This window comes from Lagenorhynchus albirostris, chromosome 8 (genome assembly GCF_949774975.1).
Source record: "Lagenorhynchus albirostris chromosome 8, mLagAlb1.1, whole genome shotgun sequence".
NCBI classification, from domain to species: domain Eukaryota; kingdom Metazoa; phylum Chordata; class Mammalia; order Artiodactyla; family Delphinidae; genus Lagenorhynchus; species Lagenorhynchus albirostris.
Window position 1 is genome coordinate 60549283 of NC_083102.1, and position 16051 is coordinate 60565333.

General features: G+C 40.3%; 1 protein-coding gene across 4 annotated transcripts in view; it reads left to right on the plus strand.

The window, feature by feature from the left end:
* The first annotated feature begins 1802 nt into the window (after positions 1–1802).
* Positions 1803–16051, plus strand: part of C1GALT1 (core 1 synthase, glycoprotein-N-acetylgalactosamine 3-beta-galactosyltransferase 1) — a 35983-nt gene continuing 21734 nt past the window's right edge. The window contains exons 1-2 of one of the 4 annotated variants that reach the window (XM_060156115.1): positions 1803–2065; positions 2286–2542. Coding sequence is in view for 1 of the 4 variants with exons in the window: in XM_060156113.1 (XP_060012096.1) it covers positions 1979–1985 (7 nt within the window). In the remaining 3 variants the exon portion in view is untranslated. The remainder of the gene's footprint in view (positions 2066–2285; positions 2543–16051) is intronic. The other 3 variants (XM_060156114.1, XM_060156116.1, XM_060156113.1) reach the window with 3 other exon arrangements.

The window sequence follows — 16051 nt, forward strand, 5'->3', positions numbered from 1 at the left end:
ATTGTATTTATATATCTTTATGTATTTTTTATTCTTAGAGATGTCTGGAGGAGTATAACATGAACTTTTAAAAATGGTTACCTCTGAATTATGGGATTTGGAAAATTTTTTTTTATTTGAATAAGTATGTACTGTTTTCATGAAAATAACAGCTATTTTCAAAAATACCCAGAAGGGTAGGAGGGGCTGATTTGATCTGGTGTTGTTCGTATCAACATACCTTCTTGCCACTAAGAAAATTATCTTAGACATGCTGTATCTGAGCTTATCCTTGGAAGGATTTATCTTTGCTCATTGGAAAAATATTATTCCTTGTTCATTATAAATATTAATAAAATTAAAATAAGAATCCTGAGGTATTTTGTTTCATTTTGCTTTCTAGTTGGAACACTTTGACCTCTGAAGGGTCTCTTTTCCCTGTTTCACAGTGGCTGTGGAAGGAAAGGGGGTGAGGCTGGGAAAGAAAGAAAATGATGGAGGTAAGGATCCAAGACAGAAGTCTGGAGGTATGGGCCCAGGAAACAGCACTAACCTGGACATCAGATACTTGCACTTCTCTTCCAGAACGGGTTTCTCAGTTTATCTTTCTGACCTCAGCTTTCTCATCTGAAAAAATGAGAGGTTTGGATAAGAATCTAGATGTTTTAAAACTCTTTTGTTAGGTTCTTTCGGATTTATTAATCGCATATACTGCTAAACTACACTAAAGCTGAATGTAAACAAATTAAAGGGGGGTGGACAACAACAATACCTTACTAACGTTATTATTTCTCCCGGACATGTTAAGTAACTTGCCAAGGTTACACAGCTGATAGGTGGAGGAAACCAAGATTCCAGCCCAGAGGCCAAGGCACTAAAGAACTGCTGAGGAGGGCATTTAAAGGAAGCAGGGTAGCTTTCTCACCCTCAGGCTAGGCCTTGTAAACGACTGTTAACACCAATAAAGTCAAGACCTTACCCCACCTCCTGACTGCTGTGGGGTTGCCTCAATCGCTCCAGGACTCCTCGCTCTAATCCAAAAACAATTTTCTGATACAAAGTCCCTTTGCCAACTAAAGCGGGGGGGGGGGGGGGTGAGGTTTTGCAAGGACCCGAAGAAGCTCTTCTGGCCATTGCCTGACAGCAGTGAAGTAATGACAGAACCAAAGACCACGTGTGCCTTTAGGAGGCTTTGTGGTATCACTAATTGGGTTTTCAGCCCCTGCGGGTTCACATACCTGGTTATGCAACAACAGTTCGCGTACCTATCTTGCCGTATTTCCTTTCATTAAGGCCAGAGAGATACTGAGTAAAGAGAGTCGGGAGGGGGGCATAACAGGGGTAAAAAGAACTGTTTAAAAGCAGGCTAGAGGCCATAAGACTCCTGCAGGGTAAGAGCCTGTCCCTCAGACAAAGGTCTCTCAGGTATCCGCAGTCTCGGTCCCTGATGTCTCACTGCTTTTAACTCCTCTCAAGGCCCGCAAGCTAACGCAAAACCCTAGAGCAAGATCAGGAAGCCGGAGGCTGCCAGCGAGGAGCCGCAAGAGAGCTGCGACTATCGCTCAGAGAAGACCCGACTTCCCAGACCCCTTCGCACAAGGGCGGGGCGTGCTCTCGACTGCCAATCCCCGCGCCCACACGTCGTCGTAGCCCCGCCCCACCCTGCCCCCTCTCGCTCCTCCCTTCCCTGGGGCTGGTGCGGCGGCGGCGACGTCAGCGCTAGGAGAGCCCTGGGTGGCGGCTGCGCTGTCCGCGGGCCGCGGCCTGGACGCGCTGCGGGGAGGGGCGGAGCGAACGGGCGGGAGCGCGCGCTGGGCCCGCCTCGGCTGCTGCCGCCGCCGCAGCAGCAACCGCTGCTGGGGAATGATCTGGGCGGCAGCGGGCGGCCCGGGCTAGCAGCCACGAGCCACTTCTGCGGCTGCCGAGAAGAGCGAGGGTCGCCGGGCTCGTGTCGTCCCCCTCTCTGCCCCCCCGGAGGGGCGAGAGGGAGCCGAGGCTGATGTCAGGTACGCCGGCGGAGGCGCCCTCAGACTGTGGGTCCAATGTCTCGGTTCCCCTCGCCCTCCCCCTCTCGGAGCGTGAGTGTGTGAGCGGGGGAGCGTGGAGGGTGGAACCCCACCCCCGGCGCCGCCAAACAGGTGTCTCGGAGTCGTCGCCGGGGCTGGGGACGTGCGGGTTCCTGAGGGAGGCGCGGGGCACTTCCTGCTCCCGGCATCTCTGCGAACTGCCATTGGGGCCGCCTGCCCACCGGGCCGCTATTTTGTTGACATGTAGCCTTCTCTGGGTCGTGGGTCCTTCCCTTTTAGCCTCTCGTGCCCCTCGCCTCCTCGCGCGTCGCCTGCCGTCGGGTCGCGACGGTGAGACACGGGCTGCGCTCCGGACCGCGCGGCTTGAGCACTTAGCGGTCGTGCCCCGCTGGGCCCTCTCCCTGCGGACCTGCGGGCGCTCAGGTGTGGACATCTTCCAGGAGAGCAGCCGGGCTGCCGCGCCGCCCCGGCGCCCAGCGAGCGGGCGCCTTCCGCAAGTGCCGGGGGACTTCCTCAGGGCTCTCTTGGACCAGCAGGTTTGTCTGTGGCCGATTTGTTCTTTTAAATTTCCCTGCCTCTAGTGAGGCAGGTGTGTTTTGGCACTAGCTGCGTGGAGGACGAGGAAAGGAGTTTTTTCCTTCCCTCCTCCCTCCCCCACCAAGTGTGATGGGATTCGTAGGTGCTGACAAATTGGCTTTACAGCTCTGAATTTGGATGTATTGTATACGCAAAAAAATGAACGAAATTTAAGGGTGGGGATTTATTCTTGCCCAGCTCTTACCCTCTCCCTTTATTATTATTGTCAAATGACAAAACATCACAAGCTTTGGAAAAGTTGACTAGATTTATAATCTAGTTCTCTCAATTCCTTATAGTTATTGTGGTATATCCTTTTAAAGCATTTCAGGTTGCAAATTATTATCCTAACCATGAATTGGTTTCCTTATGATTTTAAAAGTTAATTATAAAGTTAGAACTTTAATGCAATAGAGTAAATAGGCCAATGTGTAACGAACAGAAATATGTTCATTTACCAAAAACTGGGCAGTGATAGCTCTGCCTGGGTGCCAGGAAAAGGTGTCATGCATAATTTCAAGTTGTTTAATTCTGGTGTTGGTTTAGACAGTGGGAATCTGAGGTTTTAGGAGGTAAAACTAACTTTTTGCAACTTTCCACACTTTTATCAGATAAATGTCACTTGATGCTGTGTGTTCTAAGTATTGTGTATAGTAATCATACTTATTTTATTTTCTGCCAGCTGTAGTGTATACTAATGTACAGTTTAATTGAGTGTAAAGTTTCAAGTTACCAAACAGTTAACTCTTTTTACCATATGTTAAGTAAAACAGTGATTTAGTAAGGAAAGTATGACTCACTTAAAATTCTTCACAGGAAAAGAGCATGGTATTTTAGTACTAGTGGAGAACGATTAGATGTCTCTATTATATTTGCTTGGAGTTTGTGTTTTTCTGATCTTTTTAGTTAGGGTTCAGCATTTTAAAAATATTTTGTGGTTACTACCCATTTAAAGATAGGTATTTTTCTTAAATATGGTTTTTTGGGGGTATAGATTATACTAGTCTATATTTCTGAGTAAATTCAGTATCCAGAAATTATTAGAATTTTATCACAAAGTCATTTAGGAGTACATATCAATTAATGATCACCTAGTCATAGAAATAGAAAAGTGTGTCATTTAGGTATATGCTATATACTATTTGTATATTGACTTGTGCTCACTAAGATAAAAATTGCATTATACAGCTTACTTTATAAACCATGGTAATTTAAAGTAGAGTTTCTGTGTGAAGAAATCATTGATTAGAATTCTTGTGACAGTGCACCTGTAAACAAACAGTAAATGGAAAATGGACAACTTGATGCTGAAATTTCATTCAGATTCACTTAAAACTTTAAGCTCCCAGTACAACCATGTTACTTTTAGAAGATTTATTGAGATTTGAGTAAAGAGGCTAGTGTACAAACCACAGCAAGGTGGAAAGAATATGGCAAAATTCTTTTACCCAGACCTAAGTGGGATTAAGGTCATTCTTTTAGAATAAGGGGGAAAAAATGGCGAATTGTTCCATAAAAGAGAAGTTAGCATTTTATCTTGAAGTCTAAATGTGTATCGAATGTGTATTTAAAATTTCACTTTATAACTAATTCAGATGTCCTATGGGAAAATACATGCCAAAATCTATAATATGTGAAAATAAGAAGTGTCCCTTGAAGAAAAAAATATAAAGAAGCTGTTGTATGTGAAATAGGGTAGCCCATAGGAAGGTAGGAGAAACCAAAAAGAAAATCTGAGTACATTATCTAGAACCTGTAATGTGAGCTGCCTTGCACATTGAAGGGACACATGGAGGGCAGAGAGAGGCGGTATTAAATTGGGGAGATTCTGAACAGGAAGTCTGATTAGTTCACAATGAAAGCTATATATTAAAACAAATTGGTGCAAGTTGGATAATAGGGAGACTTGAAATTATACAGCTTGGTGTAGTCATTTGCATTTTTGGTCATTGTGTTAGTTTCCTAGGGCTGCTATAACAAAATACAGCAAACTGAGTGATTTAAAACAACGGAAATTTATTGTTTCACAGTTTTGGAGGTTGGAAGTCTGAAACCAAGATGTTGACAGGGCCATGCTCTACCTTCTAGGGAAGAATCTGTTCCGTGCCTCTTAGCTTCATGTGTCACTGGCGTTCCTTGGTTTAAAGTTATATCACACCAGTCTCTGCCTCTGTTGTCACATGGCATTCTCCCTGTGTGTCTCTGTCTTAGTATGGTGTTCTCCCCTTTTTGTAAGCACTTCAGTCATATTGAATTAGGGGCCACCCTGCTGACCTAATCTTAATTTGATTACCTCTCCAAATGCCTTATTTCCAAATACGATCACATCCATAGCTCCTGGGATTAGGACTTCAACCCCAGTCTTTTTGGGAGACACAGTTTAACTCATTACAGTCATGTAATTTATCTTTTACAGTATTCAGTAAAATTTTAGCACCATATAGCAGACCAAATCAGAGGGTGCCTTGGGAACAGAGTAAATTCATCTACCTATCTCACTGCTTACCATGTGCCAGGTCATAGAGGTAAAGCAGTGAATAGGTGAACAAAAATCTCTGTTCTCATGGAGCTTACATTCTAAAACATTGGTTCTCAAAATGTGGTCCCTGGAACCTCAGCATCATCTGGTAACTTGTCAGGAATGCAAATTTTCAGGCTCTATTCCCCAGACTTCTTGATTCGGAAACTCTTTTAACAAGCCTTTCAGGTGATTCTGATGTAGACTCAGGTTTGAGAACCGCTGATCAAGATGGAGAAAAGAGACAATAGACAAGATGAGTAAGTAAAATATGTAATATATTAGATGTTAATAGGTGCTGTGAGTAGGAATAGGGTGGCCAGGGAAGACCCCCTGAGAAGTAAAGACCTGAAGGAGTTGGGGAGTGAGCCATGTGAGTATCTGGGTGAGGTGTGTTCCCAACAGAGAACAGCAAGTGTAAGGACCCTCATGTGTTTGAAGAACAGCAAAGAGTCCAAAGTTAGAACACAGCAAGGGAACAGATAGTAATAGGTTCAGTTTTTGAAATTGCTATTTGTTCCTTTTTGACCTACAAAAACCAAATACTAGAAGGAGAGTTCAGCAAGAGAGGAGTGTGGAGGGTAGGATTGCATACTGTGTAGGGTTCATCTTAAGGTTTTGGTTATGTCTCTGAGTGACATTGGGAAGACACTGGAGGGTTTTGAGCAAATGAGTGACATGATCTGATTTAACTTTTAAAAGGACTGGTAAAAATGGATTGAAGAAGCCAAAGATGAAGAAAGGGAAAAGTTGATTAGGAGGCTGTTGCAGTAGTTGGGAGAGAAAAAGTGGGAGAGTAAGAGGAAGGGGGAAAGGTGGCTTGGATTAGGGTGGTAGCAGTGGAAAGGTTAGAAGAGGTACAAAATTTAAAACACACAGGATTGTAGTGAAAAGTAAGCTTTTTTCTTCCTTCTCTAGTTACTTCAGTCACCCAGTTGCGAATGTAAGGATACACTAGTATATAATCTACGTATATTTTATGCATTCATTTGGCAGTGTCTGAAGACATTTTGGGTCACAACTAGGGGGAGTGTTACTGGCATCTAGTGAGTAGAGGCCAGGGATGCTGCTAAACATCTCACAGTGAACAGGACAGCCTCCAAACAGAGAATTATCCAGCTCATGATGTCATTTATGCCATGGTTAAGAAACACTGGCTTAATGGGATTTACAGAGGTTGGGGTATGGACGGTGGAGGGAAGGGGATGTTGTATAGACAGAAAAGCAGTAAGAGTAGAGCAACTCATTGCATTGAGATATTTATTGAACTGTAAATAGTTCATAATTGCTGAAGCATAAATTATAAGGGAGGGAGAGACAGAGGGGGGCATACTGTACCTGTAAGGTAATGTAATTCTTTGAAAACAAAGTTATAGGGCTTCCCTGGTGGCACAGTGGTTGAGAGTCCGCCTGCTGATGCAGGGGACATGGGTTCGTGCCCCGGTCCGGGAGGATCCCACATGCTGCGGAGCGGCTGGGCCCGTGAGCCATGGCCGCTGAGCCTGTGCGTCCAGCGCCTGTGCTCCGCAGAGGGAGAGGCCGCAGCAGTGAGAGGCCCGCGTACCACAAAAAAAAAAAAAAAGTTATAAAACAGGAAAACTAACACATTATTAATTCTGTGTTAAATATCACTCACCTTATGCCTATGTAAGGATAGGCTAGTATCATATGTATTTTATGTATTCATGACATACCTTTTTATTAATTTTTTCAATATTTCTAACGTACATGGTTCATCTACGAGTTTTTTTCAAATTGTCACAAATCTCAAAAAAGTTTTCCAGTATATTTATTGAAAAATACCTGCATATAAGTGAACCTGGGCAGTTCAAACCCATGTTGTTCAAGGGTCAACTGTAGTTACCTTTGGTGAGAACCTGGGGTAGAGATGGGCATGAAAACATACTCTGTGTGTGTGTGTGTGTGTGTGTGTGTGTGTGTGTGTGTGTGTGTGTGTATGCATACATATACATATATATGTATGTGTGTGTGTGTGTGTGTGTGTGTGTGTATATATATATGTATACATATTTAACCTACGCTTTCAGTTAGGGTTTGTTTGTTCCTTACATTTGTCATTTAAAAAGTAGCCACTACACCTTACTAACAAAAAGTCATAACCTGCCAAATGTGCAAAGATTTTCCTTATTAGTTCATATAGATCATTGTTTTTAACATCTACAGCATATTCTATGCTATGGATGTACCATATATTTTTTTTAACTTGTTCCTCATTAACAAACATCTGTGGCAATGGCTGCCATGAACATCTTTGCACAGTTCTGTGTTTGTGTCCATAAGAGAAATTTCTGATCATGAAATGATGGGTCAAGGCATACTTGAAAAATTAAAGATGTTGCCAAACTGCCCTTCCAAAAGACAGTAAATATGTACATTCTGAGAAACAACGGATGAGCGCCAGTTTTCTCTCATATCTAAGTCAGTACTGGCTGTTACTGATCTTAACGTTTTTTGCCACTGTGATACATTAAAAATAGTATCTCTGGGCTTCCCTGGTGGCGCAGTGGTTAAGAATCCGCCTGCCAATGCAGAGAACAAGGGTTCGAGCCCTGGTCTGGGAGGATCCCACATGCCGCGGAGCAACTAAGCCCGTGTGCCACAGCTGCTGAGCCTGCGCTCTGGAGCCCGCGAGTCACAGCTACGGAGCCCGCGTGCCACAACTACTGAAGCCCGCACACCTAGAGCCCGTGCTCCACAACAGGAGAAGCCACTGCAATGAGAACCTGCGCACCACAAGGAAGAGTAGCCCCCACTCGCTGCAACCAGAGAAAGCCCGCATACAGCAACGAAGACCCAACGCAGCCAAAAATAAAAAAAATAATAAATTAAAAATAAAATTAAAAAAAAAATAGTATCTCTGCATTTGAGGTTTACATTTCTGTAATATGAGTGAAATGTGAACATTCCTGACCATTTTTTTTCTTTTCCTTCAAATCCTTTTATTTTCTTTAACTGTTTTTATATTAAGTTGGCCTTTTCTCTTTTTCTTTATGATACTTTTTGTTATTTTTCGCTGTACAGATTTTTTTTAACATTTTATACAGAAACATACCTTTGAACCAGCAATTTCACTGCCAGAAATTTATTCAATGCATAACCTCATACAGTTTTACTATAGTTATACCTTTTGAGTTTTGAAAAGATCTCAGTTCATGATGTAAAGATGTTTTCTTCTAGTTTTTTTTTAATTTCATTTTTTAAAAATATTGAAATCTTAGAAACATTTGGAATTTTAAAGAGAAAGGTAGGGATCCAGATGGTTGCTTTTTATCTTTTTCCCAGAAGTTTATTTCAATATCATTTCTTGAATAAGCCATTTTTTCCTTGATTTGAAATGCTATGTGTATTATGTATTAAATTTCCATATGTACTTTTTTTTTTTTTAACAGACTATTTCGATCTGATGAAGACCACCAGGGATATACATCTTTAGGCTAACAAAGTTAAGTTAATTAACTTGCTGCTGTGAGGGAGATCACACACCAGAGGAACTGCCAGAGGGGACAGGGTTATTATAGGATTCTGGAGAAGGGTGGAGTTTAGACAGAATTTAAATGAAACAATATTTGATAGGTTTAAAGTACAGCAAGACTGTGAATCGGGTTAATTAACATCAGGCCTGGGCTGAGAAGTAGACTTAAGTGTCCTGTTCCCTTGAAGACTACAAAGTTAAGATAAATGTGGAATGTTGTGTCTGGGAAACACTTATCTGAAGCTCTGGGTTGGAAATTGAAGCTGTTTCTGATTAGCGATTCATCGTACATGTCAGAGTGGGGTGTTCCAGTCTCACTGATACACTTTCAAATAATTCTAACAGTCTGGTTGTAGAGAAAAAAAAAAAAGTTTCTCAGCAATATATCTTTAGTATGAATTAATAAAAGTGTTTAAAAAATTTTTTTCCGATTCACAGGTACACTGACATCCCTGTTCAGCCTGAATATCAAATTGTTTTAATTACTATAGCACGTTTTACTCACATATTTATTTTTCCAAACAACATTTACCATAATTTTTACCACATTATTTAATTTTTAAAAATTGTATATCTTAAGTAGGTCTGCCTAGGCTTAGTCCACCCCTACACCCCTTTCAGGAATTTCCCAGGTATACGCTCATATTTATTTTTTCAAACTTTTTAGTTACATTTTACCAAGTTACTTAACTTTTAAGTATCTTATATTTTAGTTGGGATGACATTTTATATAGATAGATAGATAGATATAGATTAATTTGGAGCAAATCTACATCTTTATCATTGATTTTTTTCCAATTTTTATATTATAAAATACACAAAATATACCATCTTAACGATTTTTAAGTGTACAGTTCAGTGGTATTAAGTACGTTTATATTGTGCAGTCATGACCACCATCTTCCTCCAGAATTCTTCTCATCTTGTAAAGCTGAAACTCTACACCCATTAAATAGTAACTCCCTATTCCCCTCTCCCCCTAGTCCCAGGAAATCATAAATCACTTTATGACTTTAGCTAAATATCTCATATAAGTGAAATTACAGTAAGTCCCCTACATACGAACCATCAAGTTTCGAACTTTCAAAGATGCAAACGTGTTTGCACGTCCAATCACATAATGTTTGTTCACGTGTCTGGCGTACATTGTTACATGCATGCATCCTCTACAAGTGGTTGTACTTTTGTGTACTTTACAGTACTGTATAGAGTACCATAGTACAGTATCTTTATTTCAAGCCCAGGATGTCCAGAAGCAAGAGTAAAAGCAGTGGTGATGTAGCTGGTACTGCTAAGAAGCACCAAGCAATAATGACGGAACTTGCTGTGCAACACAAGGTGCTTACTAATGAAGACCTGATGGAATTGGAGGCCCAGAGAAAGGATGACGAGAGACAAGGGGAAGAAGTAACTGAAGAACCGAAGAGACTCACGATGCAGGAAATGGCAAGGGGATTTTCTTTATTTGAGGAGGCACGGTTAGTTTTTGAGGCACAGGACCCGAACGTAGAACGGTACACGAAGGTTGCAGCAGCTGTTCAGAATGCAGTCCAGTGCTACCGTGTCATACATGACAAGAAAAAAAGAACCACTACCCAGACATCACTGGATCCGTTTTATCAAGAGGGTAGACAGAATTGAATCCAGCAAGGAGCCAGAACCCGGGCCATCAGCGTCAGGCGTGAGTGAAATTGCAGCTTGCCCTCCATCTCCTGTTGCTGACGATCCTTCAGCTCTACTATCTCCCACCTCCTCTCCCTCCTCCAGTCAGTAACTCTTCTTGCTTGTTCACTCGATGCCAGCCCCTGTATGCCAGCTGTTGTACTGTACTACTGTACTTTTCAAGGTACTATACCAGAAGATTAAAAATGTTTATTTTGTGTGTGTGTTTGTTTTTTATGTATTATTTGTGTGAAAAGTATTATAAACCTATTACAGTACAGTACTATATAACCAATTGTGTTACCTAGGCTAACTTTGTTGAACTCACAAACAAATCGGACTTACGAACGAGCTCTCGGAACAGAACTCGTTCATATGTAGGGGACTTACTGTATATAGTATTTGTGTTTTTGTGACTGGCTTTTTTCACTTAGCATAATGTGCTCAAGGTTCATCCATGTTGTCGCATATGTTAAATTTTTCTTACTTTTAAAGGCTGAATAATATTCCATCTTGTATATAACACATTTTGCATATTCATCAATTGTTGATGAACACTTGGGTTGCTTCCACATTTTAGCTGTTGTGAGCAATGTTCCTATACAGATGGGTGTACAGATATCTCTTTGAGACCCTGCTTTCAATTCTTTTGGGCATCTACCCAGAAGTGGAATTGCTGGATCATGTGGTAATTCTATTTTTAATTTTTTTGTGGAACTGCCATGCTGTTTTCCACCGTTGCTGTACTATTTTACATTCCCACTAGAAGTGCACAAGTGTTTCCATTTCTCCACATCCTCACCAACACTTGTTTTCTGGGGGGTTTTTTTGTTTGTTTTGTTTTTGCGGTACGCGGGCCTCTCACTGCTGTGGCTTCTCCTGTTGCAGAGCACAGGCTCTGGACACGCAGGCTCAGCGGCCATGGCTCACGGGCCCAGCCACTCCGCGGCATGTGGGATCTTCCTGGACCAGGGCACAAACCCGTGTACCCTGCATCGGCAGGCGGACTCTCAACCACTGCGCCACCAGGGAAGCCCCTTCTGGGGTTTTTTGATAGTAGCTATCCTTAATGGATGTGAGGTGGTATCTCATTGTGGTTTTGGTTAGCATTTTCCTAATGATAAGTGATGTTGAGCATTTTTTTCATACTCAACATGTTCGTGCCTATTGGCCATGTGTATATCTTCTTTGGAGAAGTGTCTGTTCAAGTCCTTTGCCCATTTTTGGGTTGGGTTTGTGTTGTTATTGTTAAGTTTTAGGAGTTCTGTATATATTCTGGATATTAATCCCCTACTAGATGCATGGTTTGCAAATATGTTCTCCCATTCTGTGGGTTGCCTTTTTACTCTGTTGATAATGTCTTTTAATGTACAGGTTTTTAAAGTTTTATAAAGCCAAGTTTGAGTATCTTTTCTTTTGTTGCATGTGCTTTTGGTGTCATATCCAAGAAATCATTGCCAACTCCATGTTGGGAAGCTTTTGTTTTATGTTTACTTCTAAGAGTTTTATACATTTAGGTTTTAGCTTAGGTCTTTGATCCATTTTGAGTTAATTTTTGTATATGGTGTTAGGTAAGGGTCCAGCTTCATTCTTGAGCATGTGGATATCCAGTTTTCTCATTACCTTTTGTTAAAAAGACTGTCCTTTGTCCATTGAATGGGCTTGACCCCCTTGTCAAAAATTTTTTGACCACGCATGCGAAGATTTATTTCTGTGCACTCTGTTCTATTCCATTGAGCTATATGTCAGTCTTTGTGCCAGTGTCACCCTGTTTTGATCACTGTAGCTTTTATAGTAAGTTTTGAAATTAGGAAGTGTGAGTCCTCCAGTTTTACTCTTCTTTTCTAAAATTGTTTTGGCTCCTTGAGGTACCTTGAAATCCCATATGAATTTTATGATGGATATTTCTATTTCTTCAAAAAAAAAAGTCATTGGATTTTGATACAAATTGCATTGAATTCGTAGATCACTTTAAGTAGTGTTGACATCTTAACAATATTAAATCTTCCAGTCCATGAACATGGGATGTCATTCTGTTTGTGTCTTCTCTAATTTCTACTGAGGATGCAAGACATATTAATGTTCTCATTGAAAAGTAACAAAAAGGTATTCTCACTTTTGATCTTCTGAATCGGAAATTGTGGGAATAGTTTTAAAAATAGAGTTATAGTTTGAGACTTAATACAACTTGGTTTTGCGGTGTTACATAATTTTTGGGAGGTTTATTTGTTTCTAATCCTTACATACTTTTTCAGGATTCATAAAATTCCAAGGTCCTTTCTAGTACTGAGGTTGTGTAACTGTAATGCTAATAAAATACTTCAGGGTCATTAGGTGAAGGCTGTGTGTTAATATTTTCTATTTCTGTAGTTTTAATAAATTACTAATAGAAAATATTTTTAGTCTTTCTCTGAATTAATATGTACTTCTGTTATAATTTGTATGAGTTGAATACACATCAAAGGAAATAGTACATATAGTTCATGTTATATATCTAGTTTATGACTGGGTTATATAAGTGTATAAATGTGTCAAATGATGGGACCATATGATTTTTTATTCAGTAAATTAGGCAGTATAGATAAAGATACCTATTTGGAAAAAATAATTTCATCTGTGCTCCCCACATACATACACTTAAAACAAAACATTTGAATGCATTTTACAAGCCAGGCAATGTGTTAGTTGCTGGAGAGAGAGAGATAAAAGAGTTATAGCTGTTGTTCTTGAGGAACTTATAGTCTAGGGGGAAATAGATATGTACATACTTACTATGATGAAGTGTGATAAGTACATAGTAGGAGATGTGAATGAAGGAACAAGAAAATATTTGATGGGAAAGCAGTTAATTTGATCATGGGTGATGGGGAAGACTGATTATGAAAAGTACTGAAACTAAGGTAACCATGAAAGATAATTATGCATTTATCCAGTAGACATAACTGAGGAGGGCACTCCAAGCAGAAAGAATAGAATGGCCAAAGTCATCCATATGAAAGGCCATGGCAGATTTGGAGAATGGCTCAGTATAGGCTTTATGGATAGGGAGTATCAAGAGTGTAGGAAGGTAAACTAGAGCTAGATCTTGTTTACCAAGTAAGCAGTATGGACTTGATCCTGTGGCATTGGAAAGTATTTCCTTTAAACAAGACTGCTATGTGAAGCCTTTATTAAGTTGGGAAACAGAGGTAAGAGAGTTGAGCCCAAGGGAGAATGATCAAGGAATGGAGGGAGAAAAGTGTTTACAGAGTGTAAAAGAGATGTGGAAATATAATCAAGTTTGGGGACTTGGGGCATGAATAAGGAGATGCTTTGCACTCTTATTTCAAGCCAGCTGATACTTACTGTACCAATGTCTTATGAAAAGCATCATGGTCAAGAGCTCAGAGGTAGGAAACTATTTTTTGTCTTCTGGGAGTTTATATTCTGTAAACAGGAGAAAATATACCAGTGACCATATCCTTAGTTCCTAGGACAGTATTTGACACATTGAAAGGTGCTCAGTCAGTATCACCTTCCAAAGATTTCGTAAAACCTCACAGTCAAGTTAAAATCAAGTTGCGTAAATCTCAAACTGTAATTCTGTTTGTTTTTTTAAAATATTCCCACCATGGGGCTTCCCTGGTGGCGCAGTGGTTGTGAGTCCGCCTGCCGATGCAGGGAACACGGGTTCATGCCCTGGTCCGGGAAGATCCCACATGCCGCGGAGCGGCTGGGCCCGTGAGCCATGGCCGCTGAGCCTGTGCGTCCGTAGCCTGTGCTCCGCAACGGGAGAGGCCACAGCAGGGAGAGGCCCGCGTAGGGCAAAAAGAAGAATACGATGGCACGACTTTTATCTTTCAGGATATTAGTGATAGTTTTGAGGGTTTTTCTTTAAGTTTTCATCTCATTACATGGTCTCTTTAAAGTTACATTAAATTTGACTATGTTGATCTTTTTCTTTCATATTAGAGGCTTTCTTTAAAATATCTGGTGATTCTTACCTGGCTATTTATATTTTAGAGTAGATATTAAAAAACAATTGAAATCTCTGTACATGTTTTTAGGGCTTATTACCAGTAGTCCTCAGTAAGTCCTCCTTATTACAGTAGTCCTGTATGATGGTTGAACTGGAATGATTCATTGCTTAACCTTTTTTGGGGACTTCATAATGCAAAACAAACCAATTGGTTTTTAACTTTACCTGTGCAACAATCACTGTAACAGATGATGCTAATACTCTGTCCATAGGCCTTTATCTCCTTCCTCTTCACAGGCTTTGTTGTAGGGCTGCCCTCAAACTGCCAGATCCTGTTTTGCCCATGTACAGGCTCTGGAATTGTCTGGGGAATTTGTTTCCTACGGATAGCCCTTAACCAGTGATTGACTGTGTGGGTACAACTCTGAGGTGTGGCCTACACTGCCTCTAGAACTACCTTGAGGGATTAAGCTAAAATTACCCTCCATGGACTTTGCTTGGTATCTTACCCTTTCTTGACTTCTATCCTTCCCTGTCCTACTTCCCTACAAGTTTTTCCCAGAAATACTTTCTAATAAATCACTTTTGCACAAATGCGTCATCTCAGAGTTTGCTTCCTGGGGACCCAACTTAAGATAACTACTAATGTTTGGGCTGCATTTCCTGTAATAATGTATTATTTGGGGGTAAGATTGGACTGAGGTTTTCTATTTTATTTTTGGTCTCTCCTTGTCAGATATCAGTATCCAACCTTTTACATAAAAGAAGAATTGGTTAAGTTCTGCTACTTAATTTTCCAGAATGATTTATGTAGTATAATAATTATGTTTTTTGAAAGACTGAAGTATTTTATCCAGGGAAAACCTGGACCTTTTTGAAGTCTGGCTGTTTGACAACATTCTTTATTTCTTCTCTGGTTTTTTGGTTCATTTAGGTTTTATATCTTGAGTCAGCTTTGATTATTTGTTTTTTTAGAGAAATGTGGTTTTCATTTAGGTTTTCATGTTTAATAGTTATTATATAAAATGCTCTCTTTTTTTTCATTTCATCTGTGAATTTGGATATAGTTTGAATCCTGATTTGCACGAACCAAATGTGAAAAGACATTTGTGAGCTAATTGAGGCAATTTGATTATAGAAGACAGTTGGGAAAATTTGATTACATACTTGAGTTGGATAAGTCCAAAGAATTATTGTTAATTTTGTTAGGCATTGATCATTTTGTTAGGCATTTGATAAGGGCATTTTGGCTTGTAAAAAAATGTCCATATTTTTGAAGAGGTGTACAGACGTACATAGAGGTGAGATGACTTGGTGTCTGGGATTTGCATTAAAATACTATCATCAATTGAAGAAATAATAAAGTAATGTAGCAAATTTTAAAGTTATAATTCAGTCGTGTGATGGATATATGGGGGTTTATTGTTATACTTTTGTGTGTATTTGAAGTTTTTTTTTTTTAATTTTATTTAATTTATTTTTTTATACAGCAGGTTCTTCTTATTAGTCATCAGTTTTATACACATCAGTGTATACATGTCAATCCCAATCGCCAATTCAGCACACCACCATCCCCACCCCCCCACGGCTTTCCCCCTTGGTGTCCATACGTTTGTTCTCTACATCTATGTCTCAACTTCTGCCCTGCAAACCGGTTCATCTGTACCATTTTTCTAGGTTCCACATACATGCATTAATATACGATATTTATTTTTCTCTTTTCTGACTTACTTCACTCTGTATGACAGTCTCTAGATCCGTCCATGTCTCAACAAATGACTCAATTTCGTTCCTTTTTATGGCTGAGTAATAGTCCATTGTATATATGTACCACAACT